The following is a 17,473-nucleotide window of genomic DNA, read 5'->3' on the forward strand; positions in this document are numbered from 1 at the left end:
TAGCCCATTGGTTCACGCAAGAGGGCCCAAATTAAACATTAAAAATAAAAGGGGCTAAATTATAACAACAAAAACATAAAAGGCCCAAAAAGAAAAACAAAAGAGAACAAAAGTTAAGAAGAGGTCATATTCTCTAACCCTTGAGATTGGTTGTTGTCTACAAGAACCAGACTAGTCCTAATCCTAGTCCTAGTCCTAGTCCTAGTCCTAGTCCACGCGCGAATATATACAAACGTCTTGAAGCCATTTGATAGGACGGACCGACCGATCTCCAGTGAGGGTTTTTGCTCAGGGAAAACGATGAATAGTGGCGATACCTTATCGACGTTTGCTCAGTTTATCTCCTCTTCCGATAAATTTTTCCGGCGAGCTGATGGAGGCTTTTGTTATTGCTCGGCTACCGTGCTCGCTCTTGTCTTCATTCTTCTTTACCAAGTTCTCGTTTCCCGGAAATTTCGATTCTTTAGTCATGCCTCTTCTTCTTCTTCTTCTTCTTCCCCAGCCGTCTCGATTTCTCAATCTCACAACTCCCAATCAAGGTAAAGGGTTTTTTTTGTTTTAATCTTTCTTGTCATCTCTTGTTCTGTGTTAGGACTTTCGCAATTTGGTTCCTTTTTTTCTTTCTGCTGAGTAAATTTATAAACTTTAGTCTCTTCTCCTTTACTGTGTGCCTTGTATGATTTGAGTTGTAATCGTCTATGATCTTATTCATTTATGGACTATATTGTTTTGCAGGATCTCGACACTTGTTTCTGATGAAGATCTTAAGGGACTGATTGAGAAATTGGGGGAAAGAAATGAAGATGCTGAGATTTGGGAAGATGTTATTCAGAAAAGCAACCCTCGCGTGTCATACACTGCTAAATGCTGCAAACCAAAAGTAAATAGCAAAGCTTCAACCTTTGAGTGTAGAGTAAGATTTTGTTTTCTCTGATAACTGAGTTGAATTTTTTGGTTTCTTGTAGGATGGTGGTCCTGTGAAGTACCTAAGTACTACGGTGTTTGAGGACTGCTCGCCGGAGGTTTTGAGGGACTTTTACATGGATAATGAGTACAGGGCACAATGGGATAAAACTGTGGTCGAGCATGTGCAATTGCAGGTTGATAGTACTAGCGGAATTGAGATTGGCCGCACTATAAAAAAGTTTCCCTTGTTGACACCAAGAGAGTATGTATTAGCTTGGAGATTGTGGGAAGGGAAGGATGAGTTTTACTGTTTCATCAAGGTATAATTAACTAAAACATTGCTATTGAAACAAACTAATTCTAAATTACCTGTTTTTACATTATTCATTTGCACCTATGTACTCCTCTTCAATTTGCTAAGTACTTCTTGTATATGCTAGACATCACAGACCTGGACCATTTCATATATTATCTGTTATTGGCTTTGCCACTTAACCCATTATTTCTGGCTCTTTGGTTATTATCAGGAGTGTGATCACAATATGGTGCCGCAACAGAGGAAGTATGTACGTGTAAGTTACTTCAGATCTGGTTGGCGAATCAGGAAAGGCAAGTGTTTTTTGTCAGGTTTGTCATCATCTATATTTCAACTATAGCTTCTCTTGATGTCTCATCAGTAATACAAATCTCTGTAATAAGAGATTTTATCAGTGGTGTATAAGGTTTTTCATTCCTCCACACTGTATATGCATAACTTAAACTTGCTGCAGTTCCTGGCAGGAACGCTTGTGAGATACACATGTTTCACCAGGAAGATGCGGGATTAAATGTTGAGATGGCAAAGCTTGCTTTCTCAAGAGGCATATGGAGTTACGTTTGTAAGATGGAAAATGCACTTCGTAAATTCATTGCAACCAGTCATCAACCCCAAGGCCCAACTTTATCTGCTGTCAGCTTAATGAAAAAGGTTAGATGTTAGTGGGTGTTAATTTGATCTGAGTTCAGATTTCTGGTCAAGTGCTGGAAGTTTGTGCACTGCAAAAATATGTGTTTATAAAATCTTAAATTTGGTTTTCTGAAACTGAATATGCCGTCATCACCCTTGTGTTATCCCACAGATTCCATCGGAGTTAGAAAGTCAGACAAGTGACATCACAAACTCCTTGGGAACTACTACTACTAGTGGTCTGCACACAGGTGAAGGAGCCAAACGGAAGAAACTGTTGAGAAAGCCTTCAAAGAAATTGATAGCAAACAGTATGTTACTTGTGGGCGGTGCAGTTGGTGGTGCAATCTGTCTGTCTCGTGGTCACTCTGCCTTAGGTGCAAAGGTTGCCCTGGCTTACTTCTTGTCGAAGATGAGAAAGCGTGGAGCTCCACTGAGCCAAACCACCCAAAATGCTGGTATTTAACTCATGCATAGAATGTGTTTTGATGAAACTTCGCAACTTCTAAGCTTAGATTAAGCTTGTGTGATAGGGGGAGTGTCTATTAAATATGTGAATACTGTCATAGAAAACTTCTATTTCTGCAATGGCTCTGATCTCATGACCTCTGGGTCTTCAAAGTTTTGTATACGTCTCCTGGACGACTATATTTATGGCTTAAATGTGAATGTAAAAAAGTTGTATTTTACGCAGTCAAGCCTAAGGATATGTGGCCAAGAAAAATATATATTCGGACAAGATCTTGTTTTTTCTTACCAAATTCCAGACAAATTAAATGTTATTTCTCCCAGTTTCTGCGGGAAACAAAATGGTGTCTTTTCGTTTGTTTTGATGGTTCACACGTATGCTTGAATAGACCTTGAAACAAACTTTGTTTATGTGTGTTTTGCAGTTAGATCGGACTTTGGACACAGTTGTGGTCTCTCTCCTAATGTTTCGGTGTCTGCTTCAATTTTAGCTGTACATTTCTCTATTCACACGTCCAGATTTATACGCCCTTTCACTCAATAACGTCATTCAAAAAAGAAAAGAAAAAAAAAAAAAACAGAAGAAACTGAATTTGCCATTTTTGGTTACTGCCACACCATTTCCAAATTAGTTTTCTTCTTTCATGACCTTCATCTTTCTTTCCTCTCCTTCGGCTTTCGTGTGTTTCCTTTGCCCCCAAGGAAACCCGGAACCAGCCCTGGGTTTCTCTTTGGATCATCTTTTTTACATTTTCACAGATTTTCATTTCTGAGCTCAAAAGTGTCAATCATGGCGCCCAATCTGCAGCTGGTCATACTTTTCTTCATTGCTTGTTTCGGAATCTTCACCTCCCTTGTTCTTGCAAAAACCGATAGCCAAGACGGTGAGTATTGTTATTCAATCATTCAAATAGTTGTGATCCGATCTTGGAATCAGAGAGGTGGTTATAAAATTTCATCTTTGGCTCTTCCTGCCTGATCTTTTATGGATTTTTGTAGTATCGGCTCTTAATGACGCCTTTAAGAGCATGAACTCTCCATCAAAACTCAAAGGCTGGTCTTCGAGCGGAGGCGATCCTTGTGGTGACTCATGGGATGGCATTACTTGCAAGGGCTCATCGGTTACTGAAATGTTTGTTACTTGCTCGCCTATCTCATCAATGGTTTTTCGCTTCATCGATTCTGATTATTATTTTGTTTTATTTTGTTTTTTGTAGAAAAGTATCTGGACGTGGACTCAGTGGATCTTTAGGTTATCAGCTTGCAAACTTGAAATCACTCACTTACCTGTGAGAATTTTCCCACTTTTTCAATACATTTCCTTAATCTTTACTTCTTGATCAGGTTCAGGTTGATATTAAGCTACATGTTCTGTTTTGTCATTGTAACAGTGATGTAAGCAAGAACAATCTTAACGGAAACTTACCGTACCAGCTTCCTGATAAGCTTACTTACCTGTATGTATCTTCCAATTACAATGCCATGATATTGATCTTTACTACACAGTTTCAATGTGTTGAGCTTTACTTAAATAATGCAGAGATGGCTCGGAGAATGACTTCAACGGTAATGTGCCATACTCGGTATCTCTCATGAACGACCTCACTTACCTGTAAGCCAAGACCCTTTGCATTTTATTTTCCCACATATCAGTGTTTTCTTCATACCCGTTCTTGTTTTGATTTGCTCAGAAACCTTGGTCGTAACAACCTCAATGGTGAACTGAGCGATATGTTTCAGAAGCTTCCAAAGCTTGAAACAATGTAAGCCATTTACGTTTATCTTACAGCTAATTTGGTCAGATGTCATAAACTTCATCAAGTATTTTTTTGCAGTGATCTGTCTTCCAATCAACTCACGGGAAAACTACCGCAGAGTTTTGCCAATCTAACAGGCCTTAAAACAGTGTAAGAGAAGAATGCACTTTTAAGTAGTTGTTAAATTCTAACTCCTTTGTTTTTTTACTCACATTGCCCCATCTATAACCCTCTACTTTCAGACACTTGCAAGACAACCAATTCAAAGGCTCTATAAATGCTCTCAGGGACCTCCCTCAGATTGATGATGTGTAAGTATCTTGCAGGCTAAAAACAGAGTTTCTATCCTTGAAATTATATATTTCTTTGATTAATGGTTGCTTATGAATCTTGCGATGACAGAAACGTTGCAAACAATCAATTTACTGGTTGGATCCCAAACGAGCTGAAGAACATTGGAAATCTTGAGTAAGTTTTATCTCTCATTCTCTCTTGAAAACAAAGAAAAGATGCAAAAGCATTGATATTGTTTTCTTTAATTTCTTTGGTCAGAACTGGAGGAAACAAGTGGTCAACCAGTAGAGCTCCATCACCACCTCCCGGAACCCGTCACATAGACAGAAACTCAGGAGGCAGTGGAGGAATCAGCAAGGCTCTGATCACTGGAGTTATAATAGCGGTGTCTTGTATAGGTGGACTCATTCTCTTTGCAGGAGTGATTGCATTGTTAACTCGAAGAAAGAACGCTCAGCTTTCTTCTCACTTTTTCGACGAAGAGAAAGGAGGAACCAACCGAAGCAAGCCACTCTTCACACCACAACCCTCTCAGATGCTTCAGTTCGATAATATGGATGAATTCAGAGGCCAGAAGACGGTTGATTCCAACACTTCAATTGAGACAAAGGCTTCTGTTAAAAGAACTTCTTCTGTCAGTTTCAAGAATTCTCCTACTTTTCATCTCATACCTTCTACTCAAGTCGTTGCAACTCCTGATCGTTTCTCCAACCTTGAAGAATCCCCTGACACACGCGGTGTGAAAGCGTTTACGCTAACGGATTTGCAGAACTCCGCATCTGGTTTCTCACCCAATCGCCTTCTTGGTGAAGGAACCATTGGACGTGTTTACAAAGCTAAATATCAGGATGGAAGGGTTTGTTTTTCCTTCTTTCTTTCCACTTTTCTCTCTATTCTTCTTCTCAAGAAACTTCCTTCAGTTCTCTTTCTTTATTTAACAGAAATTTGCAGTCAAAGAGATTGATTCTTCGCTGTTAGGAAAAGGAAATCCGGAAGAGTTTTCACACATAGTGTCGAGTATTTCGAGTATTCACCACCCGAATATGGCAGAACTCGTGGGTTATTGTTCAGAACAAGGAAGGAATATGCTTGTTTATACGTATTTCACAAGTGGATCACTTCACAGATTTCTTCACCTCTCTGATGATTTTAGCAAACCATTAACTTGGAACACCAGAATCCGAATCGCTCTTGGAACTGCGCAAGCTATAGAGTAATTAGTTAAAATCATCTAGCTATATGTATTAGCTGCTCTAACTTTTCGTTTTATTTTCTGACAAGAAACTTTCTTTTGTTAGGTACCTTCATGAAGCATGTTCGCCTCCGCTAGTTCACAAAAACATCAAGTCATCGAACATTTTACTCGACAGTGAGCTAAATCCTCACCTCTCAGACTATGGCTTGGCAAACTTTCACCACGTGAGCCTCTTTGAACTTTAGTACTGATGAGATACAGAGTTGTTTCCCATATGTCTGTAGTTAAATGTTTCTTTCTTGAAATTGCAGCGCATAAGTCAGAATCTTGGAGTTGGATACAATGCTCCAGAATGCGCAGATCCCTCGGCTTACACACTAAAGAGTGATGTTTACAGCTTTGGTGTGGTGATGCTGGAGCTGCTAACTGGTCGAACGCCTTATGACAGGTTCAATGATCAAAACAGTAGTCTCTGATATAATTCTCAAAACTATACCAGTATCTGAAATGGTCTTTGCTTGCCTCTGATCTACAGTGATAGGCCAAAACCAGAACAGTCTCTAGTTCGTTGGGCAAAGCCGCAACTTAAGGACATGGATAGTCTGGTGGAAATGGCGGATCCTGCGCTGTGCGGACTCTACGCTCCAGAATCTGTATCGGCATTTGCGGATATTGTTTCAATCTGCGTAATGGTATCCTCTCTACCGTGTTATTATGTTCATTTAGAGTTTTAAGGTTCAAGGTTTGTGAAAGTTGGATTGTTATTACTTTTTTTTCAGACGGAGCCTGGGCTTCGGCCTCCAGTGTCAAATGTGGTGGAGGCACTGAAGAGGCTAGTGTAGTCTACTGCCTCAAGTTATATTGATGTGCTTGAATGTATTCAAGGAAGAAGAATAACTCTTTTGGAGATTTGAGGCTAAAAACCAGATAAACTTCTGAGCCAACTCGAGTAGGAACTCAAAAGCTATTGGATTCAGGTTTGTATAGAGAGAGAGAGAGATAGGTGGTAAAGATGGTGGATGAAAAGAGAGACAGAGATTCTAGTATTTGGGTTTTTGTTTCATATCATGTCTTAACATTTAGATTAATCTTTTAATCATTGAGAAAAGGAACAAGAAAACTAGCAGTGTCATAGAACAATACATAAGACATATAACACGCTTTCTTGCATACAATTCATCATCTACAAACACACAAATCAAATCCAGGGAAGATGTGAATAGAAAATCAAGCAGAAAGCTCTGTTTTCGGAAACAGAGTCATCATCTCCCATCTGTTCGTAAACCGAATTAAAAATTAAATGTAGCCTAATCACTAGTTTCATATTTCTCCTGATTCGTTTGTGAGTTATTTTTCTTGTATAGGTATTACCTAACATGAATTTCTTATTTTTATCCATTCTGATTATTACATTAAGCTAAGAAGAAAGCTTCCTGTATTTGTGAGCTTTACTTCTTTCCTTTTCAAAGAAGAATTGAAAAAAAATGCAGCTTAAAGAAAAAATTGGAACTGTGTCTCAGTGTCATTGCTGTTTCTTGCTGTTATCAGCCAATACATGTTCATCTAAGACAGCATTCTCGGGTTGGTCTTCATCAGACAAGTTCCCATCATCCTCTTCGCTACTCCATTTCCTTACAAATTTAGGAACCATGCTTTTTACATCTTTTGCCTCCGACACTTGATCCATATCGTTCACTCTTTCAAAGCGGACAGCACTAACTTTTCTTGCATTTCCTGCTAGTATCTGCTCACGGCAAAAGACCTTAATTAGTTCAAAACATTGGAGGTTGATTAATGATTTATGTCAGAAATGATAATGAGCCACTCAATACCTCTACTCTATAAATTTGGTGCTTTTCCTTTGTCTCTTGCCTCTCCTGTTTACCTTCCTCTTCTTCATTATCCTCTTCCCAGCTTTCCTTTTCAAGAACAACCTTTACACTTTCTCCAGTTTTTGGGATATACCCAAAGGCCTCGCACACAAATCCTGAGACTGTCTCGTACTGAATGCCCTGCTTCCCAAATGAACAAACATTGTGGGTTTCAACTTTTAAAGAGACATAACATGTTCAGAGGGCCTAAATAAAAGCTTGTCTACATACAAGTAACCTTAAAGATGTTGTTCTGTTTCCAAAGTGACGCAATAAAGGGGTATCAAAGACACTGCTTAAAAATTACATTACCTCTGGCATTTTCATATTCAGTTCTTCAGATAGCTGGTCAATCGATGTATTAGCATCAACATCATATATCCCCTCATCTCTCATGACGATATACCCTGTTTTCTTCTGAATCTCCTCCTATTGATGAGCCAAAATCATGGAGGCCAGAAATTAAGTAACGGAATAGAACCTCACCAATGGGGAAATAAGTTATGTAAGATAGGTTAATCATATTAACAGGTCTAGGATGGTTTTCTAACAGAATTGAAACTAGGACATTTACTTTTGAATCATTTTCATCAAATATTTCACCAACAATCTCTTCGACCACATCTTCAAGAGTTACTATCTGCAGAAGCAAATTGATAGGAGAAAGATCAACTACTTGTGGAAGAGAGAGCAGAGAAGTATAAAAGAAGAGATCAAAAAGGAGCAGCACATACTCCAATGGTTCCACCATATTCGTTAAGGACAACTGCCATGTGAACCTTTCTTATGCGAAATTCTCTAAGAAGATTCCAAACAGACATTGAATCTGCAAAGTGTAACATATATCATTAGATTTTCTTCTCTGTGAAATAATTGGATGTAAAGAATTAGTGTTTAACGTCGGTAAATATAACAATATAATTTAAACGGAATGGAGAAAATCCGAAGCAATAAAATGCCTAGGGGCTCGGTTTCAAATGCAAAAGCAAACACATTGATGATTACCAGGGACGAAGTATGCAGGTTTATGTGCCATGTCCCCAACAGAAGTACTTTCTAGCAGATCACCCTTCAAAATCAACACAAGATATATCATTCTAAACAACACGACTAACAGAAAGAAACCCTATGAAATACTGGAAGGAAGTAACAGAAAATGAAACCGTCAAACCTTTTGAACATAATCTAGGAGATCCATGGCATATGCGATTCCCACGATGTTATCTATACGCTGCTCAAAAACAGGCACCCTGCAAGAAAACATGAGCGTGATGAGTAGTCCCAAGGGAAATGGCTTCAAAAAGAATATGAAGGCTTCGAAAATTTCTTTACCTTGAGTACTGATGGGTCACCCACATACTATGGAAATCAACTAGACTGCCACTGGCGTCAATAGCAACTACATCAACAAGAGGAGTCATCACCTCTCGGACATGGGTATCCTTTATCTCCAGCACATTTTCAATCATATCCTGCAGGGCAATCATTAGGATAAACATAAGAATGTATAGATTTTAAACTTAAAACTAATACATTACAAAACTCATACCTGCTCCTCTTCTTCAATGGCGCCACTTAATTCTGCACCTCGTAGCATCAGTTTCAACTCATCTTCAGTAACATATGGTTCGCTGAGAAAATCAAGAAGCCAAGGGATTATGACTACGAGTCGCTAAATTTTAACAAAGAATAAGGCATGACAATCCAGTAAAACCGAATCAAGTATTCTTCTCAGGCAAGCCAAAAACTATAAGAGATACTAAAACAAGTCTAGGCTGATGCATACCTCCGTCCTTTCAAACCAAGAATTTTCAGTATTCCCATTGACAGATATGTGACAATTCTTCCCACAGGATATAATACTAAGGAAAGCCACGCCACTGGCCTGACCTATGCACAGTCAGACAACATAAATCATGTATTCCTTTTTACTACCCACATATGAGATATTTGAACAATAAAGCTATTTCCTATCAGAATGGTCACAGTGAGCAAAGCCAATGAGTATCCACATATATTAAGTGAACCAATGCCAATTCGTATAAACTTACCACAATCCTTGCAACTTCTTGAGCATTGTGGACAGCAACACTTTTTGGAGTAATCTCAGTCAAGAGTAAAATAGCCACCTATACAGTAATTCAAGAATGAAAAATCCTTAGGAAGCAACAATACTGATCAAAGAATAACCGTACAGAAACAAAAGAGGCATTGTACTGAACCAAAGAGAAGAATTTGAAAGTTTACAGGTATGGAAAGTGTTGAAACAATTATACTTACTGTCATCAATCCAGTGGCTGCACTAACACCAGCTTCCCCAAATATAGCTGTTGCCGCTTCAGTGACCAGGGCAGTTGCCGCAATATTTACAACACTAAGACCAACCACAAGACCTAAGATAAGAGACAAAATTTAAAGCAATCCTCTAAAGACAAATTGCATATAGAAAAAAGGTAGTACGTTGTTCCAATAAGTATTGTGGTCAAGAATCTGGTAACATCACTCCGGAGCATTCTGAATACACCATTCTCTGGCTCTTTCTCAGCCAACTCACGAACCTGAGATGAACCAAACATAAAACAGCAATATTTCAAACACAATCAGATCAAACAAAATTAGAAAAAAACAATATGAAATTACCTTCCACGGCCACAAAGTGGTAATGGAGGTCTCAGCCATAGAGAAGAATGCAGAGAGACTGAGCAGCGCAGCCAATATAAGACCTTGCTCTCTAAGAACCTTAAGAACCTGGTAAATTTTAGGCAAAGCATTCTTAAACAAGACTACACTCTGACCAAATACTTCATAGCCTGCTTCCACAACACCAGCCGATGCTAAAACTTTTGGGCATCGATACAAGAAAACTCCACACACTACAGCTCCTAGAACAATTCCACGTTTCAGCAAAACCTTAATCGACTCCAGCTCCTTCTCGCCAGAATCGGAATTCTGTTGACTACCATCGTGACACTGACTCGAGCTAAACAGCATAAAGCGACTTCTGTAGCTAAATTCACAACTTCGTCGGAATCTAAAACTCAAATTGGAGTTTCTAAACGAACTCAACACCACAGGGCATTTCAGCTCAGCTCTCGGGAGAAGTCTTCCTGAAAGCTTCGATTTTTGACCATATCTCTTCAAATTTAAAGCTTTTGTGTCAATGACAGATCGACCCAGAACAGATAACTCAAGTGCCATGCCCGTCATAAGAATCTGATTGATAAACCAAAAAATACCCTAGAGAAAACAAAAACAAAAACAGAATCCCCGAGCTGAAAGTATGAGGAAAGATAAGACGGCTCCTCCTTTTAATCCAAGTCAATGTCTCTCGAAATGCTCAGAAGCGTCTAAAATTGGTGTAGACTAAAAGGATAGTTATCTGTTTAGTTAAAGTAAAATGGTGAGTTTGAGAATGAGAACTAGGGTTCATAGCTTAAAGATGGGGAGACCCCCTCCGGCAGCGAGAAGCCGTAAATGGTGATGTTGCGGAGCTAAAAGGCGCAGCCTTTCTTTACTCCGTCGAGTTTGTTTTTCCTCAGACCAAACTCGTCTGCAAGTGGCAGCCAGATATGGTTAAATGACTTTAATACCCCTGTCGCATCCACCTACCAGGCAACCACGCAAATATAGCTTACTGAACCGGTCCGGTTTGTTCCTAGACCCAAGATTTTGATTTTAATAAACTAACCCGGTTCGCTCTTCAACGTTTATGAATGAACATCTTTTTATTAATTTGAATGTAGCGATGTCGAATCATATCATTACAAGCTATATAAGGTAACTACGAACAAAAATGCTCTTAACAAAATAAGTCTTTCTTCTTGTCAATCAGAATCCAGCTAGTGAAGCAGTTGAACCAGATTCAGACTTCCTAAGGCTTTTTTTTCATCATCATCATCACCAAGAAAATAAATGTTTCTAGCTTCACTCGAAACTGGAACTAGATCTTGTAGTATACTCAGCCACGAGTTTAGAAAAAGATGAAGACTTATCCTCCAACAGTCTTACTGGCGTGTCATACTCCTCAATGCTCCCTGCCCACACAAAAAAAACAAGATATACCTCAATGAATGATTCATCTGCACACATGTTCAATCGAGAATGAATTTGAGTTTTTTTATTTTATTTTCAGACTAACCATTGCTTAGAAGCAGAACCATGTCGCTGTCAATAACTGAAGATATCCTGTGTGCAATGGTTATCACTGTACAGTCTGAGAAGTGTTCTCTTAAAGTTTTCTGAATCAGATTGTCAGTTGCAGTGTCAACAGAAGCAGTGGCTTCATCAAGCACCAAGATTTTGCTTCTCTTCAGAAGAACTCTCCCGAGACACACTAGTTGCCTCTGACCCATACTCCAATTCTCTCCATTCTCGCTCACAGATGAGTCGAGCTTTTGTTCCTTTTTCCTCACCTCGTCTCCTAGTTGGCACTTGTCAAGAGCCTAAAACACAGTGAAAACTTTAGTCAAGACTGAACATTGTTTAAACTAGATAAAGAAATAAGAATGCAAATTAAACCAACCCACCTCCCAGATTTGATCATCTGTGTACTCTTCAAGAGGGTCTAAGTTACTTCTCACTGTTCCTTCAAACATGGTTGGATCTTGAGGTATAATACTTAGTCTTAAACGCAAGTCATGCAACCCAATGTTCAAAATATTCACTCCATCTATCCTGATTTCTCCAGCTGAAGGTTCTACAATGCGGAACAGAGTTTGTATCAAAGTCGATTTCCCACTTCCTGTCCTTCCAACAATTCCTGTTCTTAAACCTCCTTTGAATGTGCATGTTATTCCTCGCAACACAAGAGGCATATGTGGAGCATATCGGACCTAACAATGTGTCAAAATTTTCCAAACGGTTAAGATGGAAAATGAAACAAGTGCGAGAACTATAACACGTAATCATAATAGGAGCAAGGTATAGTAGATCAATACCTGAAGATCACGGATATCAACTTCACCACGTGACGGCCATGATTGCTCTGGTCGGTTTGATTCTATCACAAGAGGTGGTTCACTGGGAACACTTGCATACTGAAGAATCCTCTCTACCGATATGATTTTGTTCTCAAGTCCACAGAGAGTCCAGATCAGCCAAGCTTGGAGGGTATTCAAATTGAGTCCATAAGTCACTGCTAATCCCGCGAGACTTGGATCAATCACTCCAGTAGGTATGGAGACCAAGAAAGCCAATGAAAAGACAAATGTAAGTGATGATAACATATCAAGGCGAAAGCAAAGCCATTCCATAGCTCCAGCTGTATAAAATTTGGGCCTAGAGTAACCATCACTTAGCCTCATGTTGTCAGAACGGAATCTAGATTCTTGACTGAAACTCCTGATGGTTGTCGCCCCTGAGATCGTTTCAGAAAAATGCTGAATCAGAGGGGCTTTGCATACTCCAACTAACCGCGAAAGTTCTCGTGCTGCAGCTATGTAATACCGCTGCACAGTTGAAAGCCTTTTGTCACAACTTCATCACTTGAATAAACTTTGCTAGAATCAACAACTCTTGTGGAGGACTGGATTGTAAAGTTTATTGAAAGTACCTGTAACCATATAGAGGCAGCAACCACAGGGATGAAGACGAGAAAAACCATCCAAGAAACCTGAGACATTACTCCAATGATTCCAATAAGCTGAATGACTGTGATAGCAACTGATCCAAATTGATACGGTATTTCCAAATCCACTGAAGACTGGTCGGTGGAAGCCTACAGAAGGAAAACAAATAAACACATAGATTACCAAAAAGATATATATGGAAATCCTCAAATAACTATAGTGGCCAGCGACGTACTCTACTCATGATTCTTCCACTTGGAGTGGAATCAAAGAAGGACATAGGAGAACGGAAAATGCAGTGATGCATTTTATGAAACAGTTCAGTGGCAGTCTTGTAACCAGCGGTGACAAGAAGAGTGGCTCTAGCAAGAATGCAGAGGGAACTTCCAAAGGCCAGAGCCACATACACAATCATTAACGTGGAAAGTTTCACAGGAGCTTGCACATCCTTAGAAACAGGAGTAGCCCAAGCCATCCAATAGTTGCTTCCAATCTGTAGAAGCTGAAAGAGAGTTTGCGCCAACAATATGAAAGGCACAAGAGCTCCTCCGTATGCTAGTGTGATATATTTCCAGTACACATCCAAAGAGACGCTACCTTTCTCCCTCTCTTCCTCTTGAACAATTTGTCTTTGGGGCTCCCCGGAATCTACTTTATCGTTCTTCGGATCTTGACATACTTGTTTCCCATCGAAACCTAAAGCATCTCTCACAGCAGCATTTTCTTCGCCTAAAACTGATTTCTCTGAAACAGAATTGGCATCAACAGAACCAACTACTGCCAGAGCCTCCTGATGTGCACCTATAAGCTCCATGAAATCAGTTCCAGAGTTGAGGATATCACTGTATTTTCCAGCTTGGCTGATTCTCCCATCTTTCATGACCTGAGGCATAAGAAATCGATTTTGGATGGTTTCATATTCTCAGTATACAATATTCATATAGATAACAGAAGATAAAGACAGTAAACTAATTACATACCAGTATAAGATCAGCAGCAGGTAAGAACTCAACTTGATGAGTTACATATATAACCGATTTGGAAGACAAAAGCCCCAGTAAGACTTCCTGAAAGAAGTGTGAGCATGAGAATCAATTTGATAACCTGATTGTATTACAGAATGGGAGATCACAATCACACTAATGGCTAAGACAGAAGATCGTACCTTAAAGAGATGTGACCCAGTGTGTGCATCCACAGCACTAAATGGATCATCAAACAGATAGATATCCGCATCTTGGTAGAGAGCGCGTGCAATCTGTATCCTTTGCTTTTGTCCACCACTCAAATTGATGCCGCGTTCTCCAATAACTGTCTGATCACCGAATGAAAGTATTTCCAGATCCTTACTCAAAGAACATGCTTCAAGAACCTTATCATATCGTTCTCTTTCCATAGGTTTACCAAACAAGATGTTGTCCTCAATTTTACCGCTCTGAATCCAAGGAGATTGTGCAACAAACGCTTTTGTCCCACAAACCTTAAGACTTCCAGATATCTTGGGTACTTCTCCTAGTAAAGATGAAAGCAAGCTCGATTTCCCAGAGCCAACAGTACCACAAACTGCAACCTTCATCCCAGGAGAGATCTTGAAGTTTATGTCTTTTAGAGTTGGGTTAGCGGATGAGACATCCCAAGATAAAGTGCTGTTGATAACTTCCACCGCCATGTCTGAACTTCCCTTGGGGAGCCTCTCTACAATGTCAGGCTGTAAATTGTCCAGACAAAGATAGGTTGCAAGTCTATCAAGAGAGACTTTTGTCTGCACAAGCATGGAGATAGTGTCGGGAAGATTGTAGATAGGCTCTTGTAGAATCCTGAAGGTTGCAAGTGCGGAGAGTATCTTTCCTGATTCAAGGGGGATACCGAGAAGTATACAAGCACCAAAAGTGCAGACTGACACAATAGTAGGAGCCCCCCAGAAAACAAAGCTTATAACAGCCGAGTTATACACATACTTTTTCAGCCATCCTTCCTCAGATTTCCGAAGCTCAAAAATCTTGGACAGAAACTTCATTTCCCACCCCTGAAGTTTGAGAATCCTCATGTTTCTTAAGATCTCAGATGTTGATTTCATCCGGCTATCCTTAGCTTCCATTAACTTCTCCTGAAACCTCTCTTGCATTCTCCCGAATGGAAAATTCACAAGCATTACTAAAATGGTAGCAACTAAAGCCGCTATTGATGCTAGTCCAAGATTTCTATACAAGATCCACAGAGCCAGACCAACTTGTAACAACACCATCCAGGGGTCATGCATGTACCAACTAAAATCACCAATCCTCTCAGCATCCACCGTCATGAAATTTATAATCTCCCCACTTGTGCGTCCTTGCTTTGACTGGCATGAAAGGGTCAGACCCTTATCATATATCATCGCGACCAAGGCTGATCTCATCCTAATGCCAACCTTCTGTAGCCTAAAGAACCAATGTCTCTGTGACAGGCACTCCACAAACTTAGCAACAAAGAAAGTAATGACTAGCACATATCCTTCATGGTTGTACAGTCTACGTCCATTAAGGTATTGAACGAAAGTATCAATGAGTGCTGGCCCAACATATGATGCGACCGTGTAGATGAAAGCAAAGAATGCTGTCACTAGAATCTCCCACTGAGCCGAAAAAAACAACGCCTTTATAAGCTTGAACGTGGTAACGCCACTTCTCTGTCCCTCATCTGCTGCTTCAAGCATACTCCTAAACTTAGGAGCTAACCCAACCACGCTGTCGTTATCATGAAGCTGTGGAACATCTTCTAGATCAATGGTCTTCTTATTTCCAACTTCTATCAATGGACTCATCCATGAGAAAGTCAAAAGACTGAGAATGCCAGCTCTCGAATAAGGAGTAGCCTCACCACGCCCATTGGTTTTATTCAACTCAACGCCACCACCACCAACAACAACACTAGAATCACCACCGTTCAATAGAGGTTCTTCCAAAACTCCATTGCCGTTGCTTCTATCTTTCTTGAAGAAAGCCACATAACCGAGAAACAAAGCAATACTAAAAGCAAGAACATCGTACGCTAGAAGGTGACTAGATACAGTCTCATGTCTCTTGTACAGAACAAAGTCTACCACAAGAGAGTAACAAGAAACCACGAGATAGAAGCACAACCATATCCTAAGTAAAAAGGGAGCCTTTTTATCCTCATAACCCCTACAGTGATGCAAACAAATCGACAAAACCCCCCAAGAAACCAATCCCAATAGAAACCCGAGGGAAGAAACTAGCTGGTCATTATCCGACCAACCACTATCGTACCAATAGAAACCACTCAACGACATCAACACCAGATTAAGCAGAGATAAGGCTAAACTAGAAAACAGAGCCGACTTAAACCCAAAACCCCTACTATCTTTTAAGCTCTCCGTAACAGCAGAATAACCATTATTATTATTACCCCTAATTTTATCACGCACGAATGAGCAAAACAGGAGCAGCAACAAAACCGCGTGTAAGAAACCGGAAACCCATGTAAGGAAAAGGGGTTTCAGAAGGAAGGACGTAGGATCCGGAGGCAAAATAGATTCCGAAAACGATAACAACATTGCTAACATACCGTTACCCGTCGTGGAACCGCGAAAGTCCATGTCTTTTTTTTGCTCTTTGTTCTCTCTCTCTTCTCTCTGTTTTTCCAATGATTTGAGAAAAAGGTTGTTAATTTAATAATTTTGGATTGAGTTTTTTCTCAAGGAGGAGACTACTTATAGAAAAGAGAGTGGAGTGATGATGTAGACAGAAGTATCCCTTGGAGAGCACGCTCACGAAGCCAAGAGGAAGAAGACGAAGGAGAAGGAGAAGGAGAAGAAGAAAGATGACAACCCTCCTCTCTCAAAACCCCACCAGAGCACTTTGGAAACGTGAGGGTTCTTTTATTTTTCCATATTCACACGGGTCTTTTTTGACAATCTCGATTTTTTTAATTAATTATAATTTTAAAATGTTGGAAAAAATCTGAATTTTGTTTCTGTTTTAAAGCCAAAAAGGATATTCGTTTTTTTATATCTCTATTTTTGTACCATGTTTTTGTTTTCCAATCTTAAAGATTATTATTAGCTGATTTGATTTTGTTGCTCTTACACTAGATTAAGAACACGGGTTAAAATTCATTTTATTTATATTATAATTTTTATATAAAATATAATTTATGAGATTGTTTTTAAAAGTTTTTTTGGATAAAACATTATGCAATAAATCATATGCTAAATATGATGGCTTGAAAAAAAAGACACTTATTTTGTAAGTTTTATATTGTTAATGATTCTATATAATTACTCGTGCTATAACATTGGTTAAATTTTATTTTAAACGAAATTTTGTATATTTTATATTTTAAAATAAAAATTTAATATGTTGTATTAGGTTATATATGTGAAGTTATTTTAACAATTTATATTTTACATCATGACTTGAATGTCATTATAAGACATAATTTTGTAAATTTGAATTTAAATATTCAAA

The 17,473-nt window shown here is 39.2% G+C and overlaps 5 protein-coding genes across 10 annotated transcripts; 3 read left to right on the plus strand and 2 right to left on the minus strand.

Annotated features, from left to right (window-relative positions):
• Window positions 1-102: 102 nt before the first annotated feature.
• On the plus strand, window positions 103-2,919 carry LOC104777356 (Polyketide cyclase/dehydrase and lipid transport superfamily protein). 5 transcript variants are annotated; one of them, XM_010501595.2, is made up of 7 exons: window positions 105-539; window positions 736-880; window positions 966-1,226; window positions 1,434-1,533; window positions 1,677-1,873; window positions 2,025-2,310; window positions 2,746-2,919. In XM_010501595.2, the coding sequence occupies exons 1-7, from the start codon at window positions 301-303 to the stop codon at window positions 2,862-2,864; spliced, it is 1,347 nt and encodes a 448-aa protein (XP_010499897.1). In that variant the 5' UTR covers window positions 105-300; the 3' UTR covers window positions 2,865-2,919. The 5 variants fall into 5 exon arrangements, 3 of the variants coding, with proteins under 3 accessions (XP_010499909.1, XP_010499897.1, XP_010499904.1); XR_015589400.1 differs by having other exon boundaries at window positions 129-539; window positions 1,687-1,873; XM_010501602.2 differs by having other exon boundaries at window positions 129-539; window positions 1,434-1,515.
• LOC104777378 (protein STRUBBELIG-RECEPTOR FAMILY 4-like) lies at window positions 2,844-6,686 on the plus strand. The gene is made up of 15 exons (XM_010501619.2): window positions 2,844-3,204; window positions 3,320-3,452; window positions 3,538-3,609; window positions 3,712-3,777; window positions 3,861-3,932; window positions 4,012-4,083; window positions 4,156-4,227; window positions 4,320-4,388; window positions 4,480-4,545; window positions 4,630-5,227; window positions 5,313-5,584; window positions 5,670-5,790; window positions 5,878-6,014; window positions 6,102-6,258; window positions 6,346-6,686. The coding sequence occupies exons 1-15, from the start codon at window positions 3,111-3,113 to the stop codon at window positions 6,406-6,408; spliced, it is 2,064 nt and encodes a 687-aa protein (XP_010499921.2). The 5' UTR covers window positions 2,844-3,110; the 3' UTR covers window positions 6,409-6,686.
• Window positions 6,687-6,933: 247 nt separating this feature from the next.
• On the minus strand, window positions 6,934-11,181 carry LOC104777393 (putative DUF21 domain-containing protein At3g13070, chloroplastic). 2 transcript variants are annotated; one of them, XM_010501640.3, is made up of 14 exons: window positions 10,078-11,181; window positions 9,898-9,995; window positions 9,718-9,811; window positions 9,489-9,566; window positions 9,224-9,327; window positions 8,987-9,068; window positions 8,770-8,909; window positions 8,609-8,687; window positions 8,443-8,506; window positions 8,172-8,263; window positions 8,012-8,077; window positions 7,750-7,866; window positions 7,399-7,578; window positions 6,934-7,310 (listed from the first exon to the last, which is right to left on the minus strand). In XM_010501640.3, exons 1-14 carry the CDS (start codon window positions 10,642-10,644, stop codon window positions 7,089-7,091), a joined length of 1,983 nt encoding a protein of 660 aa, XP_010499942.1. In that variant the 5' UTR covers window positions 10,645-11,181; the 3' UTR covers window positions 6,934-7,088. The 2 variants fall into 2 exon arrangements, with proteins under 2 accessions (XP_010499942.1, XP_087356134.1); XM_087500008.1 differs by having other exon boundaries at window positions 9,224-9,322; window positions 10,078-10,999.
• Window positions 10,718-11,067, plus strand: LOC109133122 (uncharacterized). Its single transcript, XM_019246049.2, is given in 4 exon segments — window positions 10,718-10,750; window positions 10,752-10,793; window positions 10,796-10,882; window positions 10,885-11,067. Coding segments are annotated over 4 exon segments (345 nt in total).
• LOC104704582 (ABC transporter C family member 3) lies at window positions 11,144-16,910 on the minus strand. The gene is made up of 8 exons (XM_087499830.1): window positions 14,170-16,910; window positions 13,985-14,071; window positions 13,240-13,887; window positions 12,989-13,153; window positions 12,375-12,884; window positions 11,964-12,269; window positions 11,576-11,879; window positions 11,144-11,471 (listed from the first exon to the last, which is right to left on the minus strand). The coding sequence occupies exons 1-8, from the start codon at window positions 16,600-16,602 to the stop codon at window positions 11,362-11,364; spliced, it is 4,563 nt and encodes a 1,520-aa protein (XP_087355956.1). The 5' UTR covers window positions 16,603-16,910; the 3' UTR covers window positions 11,144-11,361.
• Window positions 16,911-17,473: the final 563 nt, after the last annotated feature.

This window comes from Camelina sativa, chromosome 1 (assembly GCF_030686135.1).
Source record: "Camelina sativa cultivar CO46 ecotype springtype chromosome 1, ASM3068613v1".
NCBI lineage: Eukaryota > Viridiplantae > Streptophyta > Magnoliopsida > Brassicales > Brassicaceae > Camelina > Camelina sativa.